A 9,869-nucleotide genomic window follows, 5' to 3' on the forward strand; every position below is an offset into this window, starting at 1 on the left:
ATATAAAAATATATATTTTAAGATCAATAAGTGTCCATTTTTCATAAACCAGAAAAAAACATTTTAGATAGAGCTTTATTTTTCATACCACAAAAAGGCCATAAATATCGAAAGAAAAGTGTTTCACACAATAAAGGACTTGTGAGTGGTCCCTCTCCCAGACTAAAACCCATCTCCAGACTCTAATGATGTTTGCATGAACGATTTAGGAAAATACAATTACACATTCTAGACTATATAGGGCTTTGTTTTCAATACAAATGGATGTGAAGTATTTTCATCCTGCCATCGATACTCTTAGATCAAGGTTTAGAACCCGGGTGGGATAAAGGTGTAAGGACATGCAGCACTTTGGAAATTAAGAGTCAATGACCTTTCAGATGGAAAATATACACCAGTCCACAATAGTCAGCAAATGGCTTCACCTACACAAGTGAAATGAACTGATGTCTGGCTGTCTGTAGTCTCTAAGCACATGTTGGACAGAAATTAAGATTAACCGGAGTGGAGGACATTGTTGTACATCATTATTGACAGTGATTATAATTATGTTGCAACATAGAATAGAACAAAATACCATCATAGTTTGCAATGCAAGGAGTTCAGGACAGACAAATTAAGGACAGTCAAAAACTTAAGAGGCACGAGAACCAAGCCAATGGTAGGGTCAGGTCAAAGGTTAGGGGAGCTGGTGCTGGAAGAGAAGGCTAGTTGAGGAATATCCGTCCTCAACCCTTTAGTTTCATGATGCTGTGCGGTTCACATTCACTGGGCTTTAAATCTGGATTCGACAGTATGACGAGAATACCTATCAAAAATATTCCAATTGTTAAAGGCTATAAAATATGTTTCACCTGTGTGTGAAGTTAAATTCCAGTTGAGGAATGAAATGCTGATGTTGTATCTCTCTGTGAGGGTTTTTTAAAGTGGTGCAGCTGCTTCTATACGTCTGTCCATGCCTCGTAGCATGAGACCAATCAGGAGTAACCAATACCGTTGCACACCAGCAGAGGGCAGTAGAGATTGCTCATAAACCTGCACTGCTTACTTTTTACATACCAGATGGTACATGGTGATCAGAGATACATACAGGCTTGGAAGTGAATGCTGTCCATCTCTGGATTAGGTGTGGGGGAAGGGGGGGGGGGAGGGTTCAGGTCATATTTAGGGTTGGGGGTCAACGGTGGTTCAGTGGCGTGCTGATTTGCAGATCTTGTCGTAGACCTCGGGGAATGCCTCCTTACAGCCTAGCTCCTCCCTCAGGCGGTGATAAAGCGTCCCGTCGAACATCTCCCAGAATTCCTGCCGGTCCATGTACACGTCCGCGTACAGCATCTGGAACCTGCGGGAGACGGTCGCCATAGCGACAGACGAGGAAAAGTGAGCAGAAGGCGAACTAGATAGCAGCAGGAGAGAGATGAGGTCCAGGTGCATGTGTGTGTATGCGTAGTCTCTCTCCAGACTCAAATATTACGTTGAATCGCTGCGCTCCGCATACTACATAATAGAGTGTGCCACTTCGCTGCCCAAGCTGGTATTCTGAGGGCGTATTGACGGTTCAAAATTGAAAAAGAGTGACAGGTCGTAGCAGCAAATGAGAGACGCTAGCCCAGGTTAGATGGGCGGGGCATATCTATGGGTGGGAACGCCTGATCGCGAAAGTCGTCACTTATGGGTGTCGCAGAGATTCCTGTGAAACCAGTGAATTGGCAGGATTTTGAGCACCAGATTTTAGCATTAAGTGTCCCAGACCCATAGAGAGATCTGCAGCATGCAGTAACGTAGTGTATCAGTGAAAGAACCCTCATGGGTCCGGCGTTGAGACTATGTGGCGTGACTCACCCGTGCACATCTCGAACAAACTGCTCCAGCTGGCGTGTGGAGGCTCTGGCCTGGAAGTGTTTCACCTTGGGCTCTCCGTAAGCTCCGATGTCCACATAAAGCTCCGTCTCCTGACCTTTGGGATGTACCATCCCATGCCCAGGGGGGAGCACAAACGGACACAACCACAGAGGGTATACCTGCAATGGGACATGCCAACCAAGTAAGAAAGTATGTAACCCGTGTGTAAGGTCTCAAAGGTGGAGTCCAACGCGCTTCAGCCAAGTTCCAAATAAAAGGCTTTTGGTGCTCAACAGTAGAGGACAATACATATAGGAAGATTTTTTTTACCTGGGCACTTCAAATAGACTACCCAAAGCAAGGCATTTTTCAAAATGGCTGTCAATTGGATAATTATGTGGGAGGATATACAGTATATACCTCCCCTTTTTCTTGCCAAAACGTCAGTCACCCCCCTGCAATAAATGTGCAGACAGGCTGAGTGCTCCGATGTCTTGCTACGGATAGCTTGTTTGAAGCGCCCAGGTAAAGAGATCTTCCTATATATCATAATGTCTTTCATGAGGTAATGTGTGTGTGTGTGTGCGCGTCTTACATTAATATCCTGGTGAAAGTGTGTGATGGCTGCCTCCATGTGTTTCATGGGGACCAGCATGTCCTGGACCACGTGGTTCTGTTCATACAGACGTCTGATGGTCTCTCCCTGGGTCAGCTTCAGCAGCGAGATCTTAGGAGGAACCATCCAGCCAAACAGCCACCGGAACACCACGTTGTTCCCAAAGGGGATGATATCCTGGAGAGACGACGCATGCGCGCGCACACACACACACACACACACACACACAGTCGGGTTACTCCAGACGGGGATGTTATCCTGCACAAAAGTGCCCTGAGACAGAGGCCTGGGATCTGAAACATCCGGCTGAAATCTGTCAATCCCATTCACTGCATAATTCAAACACACAATTTATGGTTATGGAAAGTAACAATAATCACCAAACCACACATGACTCACTAATGGCTAATGGTAGTGTGTGTGTGTGAGTGTGTGTGTGTGTGTGTGTGTGCCTGCATTAGTGAGGCTAATGCAAAAAAATGTGCGTGTGGGGGGTTGGGATTGATGACAAGCTGAAATCTGCAGGATAAAAGGGTAATCATCTTTCTAATGCACAGACAGGGCGAGTGAGTGTGTGTGTGTGTGTGTGTGTGTGTGTGCATCCATGTGTTGTCTAATGCATTTGGAGACGAGGCCAGAGAAGTGTGTGTGTGTGTGTGTGTGTACCTGTATTTCCCAGAAGATGCTGCGCGTGTGTCTGTGGTAGTATTGTCGTAGAGGAATGTACTCCACTGCAGTCCGGTCCTCATTCAGGAAACCCTCCACATGTTTGAAGAACCAGGGCTTGAAGTGCAGGCCGATCCGGTTGACCTGAGACACAGAACCAAAGCTTTTCATGTAAAGATTCGAGGTCACACGCGTGCACACACACACACACACACACACACACACACACACACACACACACACACACTATTCACCTTGTCTGGCTCTGCATGGTCCGTCATGGTTCCTGTCATAATAACAGCACTGTTTAGAGAGTACTGCAGTCCTTCTACGAACGTGTTCTCCTTGTTCTGCGAGGCCTCAGAGAACTGCCTGCAGATGTTCTCCAGCCCGCGTACCGGGTGGTACTGCAGTTTAACCCAGGTCCGCGCCGGAACTATCTTGATCTCCGCAGCAACCAGGAAGCCCAGAGTTCCACAGGACCACGGAACCGCATGGAACAGGTCAGAGTTCTCCTCCTAGAGAAGAACCACGTACAACAAATCAGTTATTGAAACAAAAGGTCCTAATTCAAAGGGGGGGGGGGGTACAGTGCCTGTAAAGTATTCCCTTTTGTCTGCCATTCCAGGATATTGACTCTTGTTTTTAAGCCACTCCAGTGTGGCTTTGGCTGTATGTTTTAGATCATTGTCCTGCTGGAAAATGAATCTTCTTGCAAGTCCCAAGATCTCTTGCATGCTGCAGCAGGTTTTCCTTCAGAATCTTTCTGTACTTTGCTCCATTCATTTTGTCCCCTATGTTTGTGTGGTCTCCAGTCCCTGCTGCTGAGAAGCATCCCCATAACATGGTAAATGGACTTCACTTATATAGCGCTTTTATCCAAAGCGCTTTACAATAGCCTCTCATTCACCCATTTACACACCTGCCATGCAAGGTGCTAACCTGCGCATTTGGGAGCAATTTGGGGTTCAGTGTCTTGCCCAAGGACACTTCGACATGTGGACAGGAGTAGCCGGGATTCGAACCGCCGACCCTACGATCATTGGATGACCCGCTCTACCTCCCTGAGCCACAGCCATCCGCTGCCACATGATGCTGCCATCAGTCACAGGAGGGATGGTGCTCCTAGATTCTTCAACTTGGACTGTCTCCCATGTGCCTTCTGGTAAACTCTATTGGATTTTATGTTGTTTTCAACAAGGGCTTTCTTCTTGCCACTGTCCCATAAAACCCAGATTTGATTTTTGCAGCTGAGTACTTTGTCTTTATCAGTGACAATAAAAACTAAATGAAATCCATTTTGATTCCATGTTGTAACACAATGAAATGTGAAAAAGGGGGTGAATACTTTTCATAGGCGCTGTATCTACCTGCCATCAGTGCTGGTGAACCTTGGAATGAGTCCACTCATATCAGGATAGCACTACTGACTGAGGTAACTTATTATTATAATGCACTGCAGCCTAACTCTTCCATACTAGGGAACAGCCTGTACCATCTGGCAGGGCGACTATCAATGTAAATCAGCCTTTTGGCTGCAATTGTAGTGCATTTACATTTTTGTTTTTGTTTTAAAATGTTCATCAATGTACACTGTCCCTACTTGAGAAAATAAAATGAATTGAATTGAATACACACACGTATTCTCATGTAACTTACCTCGGTGCAGCGGACCAAGCTGCCATCTGCCAGAACCAGTTCGAAGGCCACACAGATGTGCTGGAACAGTCCATAAATATGGGAGGAAGACTCTATACCTGTACCCATCACCAATCCACCTGAAACACACAGAGACAGATAACTCTACACCCGAACCCATCACCAATCCACCTGAAACACACAGAGACAGATTGGTCTGGGAATTTCAGAGGTGTAAAATAGATCGATACTGTTTCTGTTATGTGAGGCTGTGAGGATACTGAATCCCCACAGCAGGTGAGAGGTGCATGGCTGAGTAAACATTCAAACAGAGAGGAGATCCCGTCGGCTCCTCTAAAAGGTGTGCGTGTGTTTCTCTGTGGACCTCCAGATGAGAGTACAGTGTCCTGAGGGAACAGTGCCCTGTGGATCTGTAGTTCATGGCATCAGGAAACCCATTATGAAATCTGATCCAGGAGTGCTGCGAGCTCTAAAGTCATTTCCTCCCAGTTCCATCCACAGCACCGAGCCCCCTGTTCTCTAATCCAATCAGAGCAGACGATGACACTCCAAACAGGATATTCCGTCCCTGATTGATGCAGCCCATCAGCACAACAGTCAGGCAGCCAAAATACCAAACAACACTACACCATCCATCTCTAACCCTCACCAACAAAAATACACTTCCCAGAGAGCAACATTGGTTCTGGTATAGGTGATTACATTACATTACAGTAATTTATCAGACACTTTTATCCAAAGCGACTTAAAATAAGTGCATTCAACGTAGAAAGGAGAGCTAATAGTTGCCATAAATCATCAAGTACATCTCCTTTCAAAACAAGCATCCAAGAGCATAACCGGTGAGTAAAAGTGCAAAAACAAATAAATACAAATACAGGAGGTGCTAATAGGAAGGGTCAGGGTAGTATTTCTTGAAGAGGTGGGTTTTGCACCTGCGGTGAAAGATGGGCAGCGACTCTGCTGTCCTGATGTCAGCGGGAAGTTCATTCCAGGACAGAAAAGAGTTGTTGGTGGCTCGTGGCTAAGGATGTAATTCATAACATGCAGTACATACCGACTGTGAGGTCATCAAGCTCTGGCAGCACAGGTAGTGTCCAGCCAATGGAACTGAGGAGTGCAGTCACCTGACCCATGTTTGCCAGGGGTTCAACACGCACCACCTGTGATGGGAGGGGGGAGGGGGGGCAGAGTTAATATAAAAACAATGTCCCTGCATGCCTTTATGCGTGTTTGTCTGTCTGGGCATTAGAGAACCCAGTTCCACAGCTAGTTCAAGCAGGTCCCCCTACTTGTCTGTCTGTGTCCACCTCCAGTATGTCCATCATGTTGATCATGATGTTCTTGTGGGTCTTCTTGTACTTCCCCACCCTGAGGGACACGGTGAGCCAGCCGGGCCGGCCCGTACACATGTGGGTCTGACCCCCCTCCTTCTTCCAGTCACGCACCTGAAACGCACACAAAGGGCCAATCAGCACGAGTCACACTGGAGGAGACCAACTAGAGCCCTGCCCATCCAGTGCAGTGCGACTCAATGGGTGAAAGTTAATTTAAATAGTTGGTCTGTTCTTTGTGACGTACCTCTCAGACTAATTAAAATGCATACTGCACACTATGCTGTTAAAGGCCAAATTTCCCCTTAGGGGGATCATTAAAAGTATCAATCATTAAAGTATCTATCAATCTAATATGTGATATTAAGTAGGTAATAACAATGCAATAACTTGCATACTTTCTTCATGAAGTAACCAAGCAACAGGACCACAGAAGAAGCCCACCCATATGTTCGGAAACAGCTGGTGGAAAGAACAGCCTTGCACAGTAATGGGAATGAAGCAGCCCTGGTCATCCTTTTCTGCATGTTCCAGCGATGTTCCATGTTCTAATCTTACATACACTAAATCTGTCAAATAGTCTACACACACACACACACACACACACACACACACACACACACACACACACACACACACACACACACACACACACACACACACACACACCAGACCTGTGTAATGAACCCTGTGGCAAGTTAGTTTTTTCCTCTCCTTCATTTCCAAATCCCCTGCTCTTGTCTAAATCCCTTCTGGAAGAGAAGGATTAGGCCTCCTCGCCCCCCGGCAGTGGCCTCTCATTCAGTCATAAACCTTAGTTGGTCATTGGTCAGTCTCCCTCCCTCTCTCCACACAAACTCACACACCAACACACACTGATTTTTGTCCATAGATTAAAATGGATAGCCTGTAGCCTACGCATGTCCATGCACAGCACAAGTTCGAAACTGTTCACAGGGACTGCTCAAATGTAGACAGGCTGAGGTACCCTACCATTGTAACCCTGCAACCAGGGCACCATAAATGAGACTTTTGTCTTGCTCTCCTGGTTAAATAAAGGATACATAAAAAATAAAAATAGGTGATCAAGACCGCAGTGCAAGTCTCACCTGTCTCTGAATGTCCCGAACGCGCTGGTCGTGCTGTTTTGGCGCCGAGCACATCTTAAATATTATCCATGCCCGCACATGATAATACACATCAAATATGACGGACAGTGGCAAGAGGAACAAACACACGAAGATCCATCTTTGATGAATAATCACATAATCTAATCCTTTCACTTTTATCCACAATAAAAACAAAATCACCAAGCCACCCAGATATAACAGTGGATCCATGGTGTTCTATAGGCTAGCCACGCGCTCCTCCTAAAGCACGCTCTCGACAGATCTGGTATCGTCTCGAACTCTTGTGATCCTAGATGAGCACGGCTACTCCTAAACGAATACACATACAGGTGGGAAAACAACGGCGGTGAATGCTGCGGCTCCCAAACCTCACATTTCTCTCCTTCACGCCGATAGGTAAGCGTTACTAGGTGGCCTGGTGGGCCCACCCACGGGTTCCGCTGATTGGTCAATAATAAGGAAATAGGGACACTCCAGTTGTTGCGTCTCAGCTCTTAATCCAATCAGAGAGCAGATATGCCGTCACACCATTCACCCTCTCCTCATGTCTTCATTAGCATGCAACAGATAAGTAATCAGTTTGATATCGGATTCAGATTATATAATTTGAAATGAACATCCATCATTACCTTAGGCTATTTGCTTTCACCTACTTTAGGCTAGCCTAGTATCCTAAATTAAAAGTGTGGGATGGTTATAAAAGAGAAGAGAACTAGGCTACTTTTATTTTTGCCAGTGATCTTTTTCTTGCATGCATGTATACGCTTATACATGTATTAGACCATTATAGCGCATCCCGAATCACGAGTCAAAAATCACACAATAAGGTAAACTGTGTTACAGGTCAAATCCTGGAAATCAGGTCTGCGCCAATTAACTTTTCTCTCTCTCTCTCTACACGCGCACACACACACACACACACACACACATACACACACACACACACAAACACACACACACACACACACACACACACACACACACACACACACACACACACACACACACACACACACACACGTAGCCTAGTTGAAGTCTACAACCAGAGGGTGGGGCGCCAGAAATTATTCTATAATGGGCTGGGCAGTCCTGTCATCCATCTGTCCTGCCCTCTGGAAAACACTCAACAGTCCCGCTGGGTGAGCTCAGCTTCCGGAGGATCTATCTGGGAGATGGGCATAGTTATTTCATTTTCACCTGAACGATTTCTCGTATTTCTTTTAAAAACGATGTATGCATAGCCTGGACATCTATTTTCTAATCCTCCAGCATTAAGAGAATAAACCGTAAAATGGGATTCAGCTCGTCTTCGTTCAATTGACTAAGGAGAATGCGACTATTGGAATAGGCTATACTGTTCAATCTTAACTTGTTTCAGTATTCTTGAATCTCTAACCCGCGCGCATGGGAATATGTCTGTCCCATGGCACTGACCGGGGCAGCGCGCGCACTACACCGGGACTTCTAGTCTAGGATATCACCCCGACCCCCGCAGCGCGATGCCCTCTCTGCACCACGGGACAATCCTCATCGGAGTCTTCCTCGTCGTGACCGGGGGCTCCACTGCCTTCTTGACCTCGTCCCAGAGCCGGCTGCAGGCCTTCTCCCTCTGCAGCGTGGTTCTGGGGGCGGTGATGCTAATACTGGGGTTATTTGGGGCCATGAACAGTAAAAGCCCCGTGATCTACACCCACGGAGAAGAGTATCCACACTTCCATAACGACTACCCCCCCCACAGCAGCCACGTCCTCCCGGAATCCCAGTCGGTGTTTCTGCCGAGGTGGGTGGGTCCACAGCTATTGGTTTTATCTGTCTTAAAACGAATAAAACTATAGAAAAACACCAACACATGTGGATACGCCTACTGTATTTTCATTTGTCAGTGTGTCTAGATCAACCTTTCCTTCCGATCGAGGCTATACTCCAACATACCCCGTTGTTTTCTGATTAGATTAAAGTCAGTGACCAGGTTTAATAGATGAGTAAAGTGATTGATGGGTGTGCAGCATTAAGTCCATTAGGCTACAGGACCATTATTCTGCATGAAGCATAACAGGGAACTTCAAGTCTGACAGGTGAGAGCTGCTACTGCCATCTAGTGTCCATTGTCTGTAACTACATTCTCTGAAGAGCCTGCCTTGTCCATCCAATCTTGTTTCTTGTCCTCTCACTAATGGTAATACACCAATGATCAATCTCTACATCTGCCAATATCCTATTTTGAAAGAGCTGTTGAAATAGCTATTATAGACACAAATAAGATGTGGCCTGCTTGACCTGTTAACACAATGCTCTGTGAAATGTATTTGTATTGCTAGGCAAGTTGACAGTTGGCAGCTGCACTAAACTGTTGCTGATGTGTGTGTGTCTGTGTGTGTGTTCAGGACACAGGAGAGCCAGAGGCGTGGGGTACGTGGTGAGGAGTTTGACTACCCCCCCATGGACCTCGGGTGTTTCAGCCCGTCCTACCACCCCCCTCCCTGGCTGGGCCCTCCCCCTCCCTACGAGGTGGCCATCAAGACCACTTGCAGCTCCACACAACTGCGGCGCGCCTTCTCAGACTCACAGCTGGCGACTGAGCCGCTGTTTGGTCAATCACGAGAGATCAGTTTTGAGGTGTGA

At 46.5% G+C, this 9,869-nt stretch overlaps 2 protein-coding genes across 2 annotated transcripts; one reads left to right on the forward strand and one right to left on the reverse strand.

Moving 5' to 3' along the window:
- Positions 1-68: 68 nt before the first annotated feature.
- On the reverse strand, positions 69-7,474 carry dhcr24 (24-dehydrocholesterol reductase). Its single transcript, XM_084444786.1, has 9 exons — positions 7,227-7,474; positions 6,076-6,231; positions 5,841-5,946; positions 4,784-4,902; positions 3,379-3,642; positions 3,125-3,268; positions 2,438-2,635; positions 1,843-2,021; positions 69-1,342 (listed from the first exon to the last, which is right to left on the reverse strand). The coding sequence occupies exons 1-9, from the start codon at positions 7,455-7,457 to the stop codon at positions 1,189-1,191; spliced, it is 1,551 nt and encodes a 516-aa protein (XP_084300912.1). The 5' UTR covers positions 7,458-7,474; the 3' UTR covers positions 69-1,188.
- A 1,272-nt stretch (positions 7,475-8,746) lies between these two features.
- LOC311314138 (uncharacterized protein) lies at positions 8,747-9,869 on the forward strand (the record flags this gene model as incomplete). Its single annotated transcript, XM_084444474.1, has 2 exons — positions 8,747-9,027; positions 9,632-9,869. The coding sequence occupies 2 exons, from the start codon at positions 8,747-8,749 to the stop codon at positions 9,867-9,869; spliced, it is 519 nt and encodes a 172-aa protein (XP_084300600.1).

This window comes from Borostomias antarcticus (assembly GCF_949987555.1).
Source record: "Borostomias antarcticus genome assembly, chromosome: 10".
Taxonomy (NCBI): Eukaryota; Metazoa; Chordata; class Actinopteri; order Stomiiformes; family Stomiidae; genus Borostomias; species Borostomias antarcticus.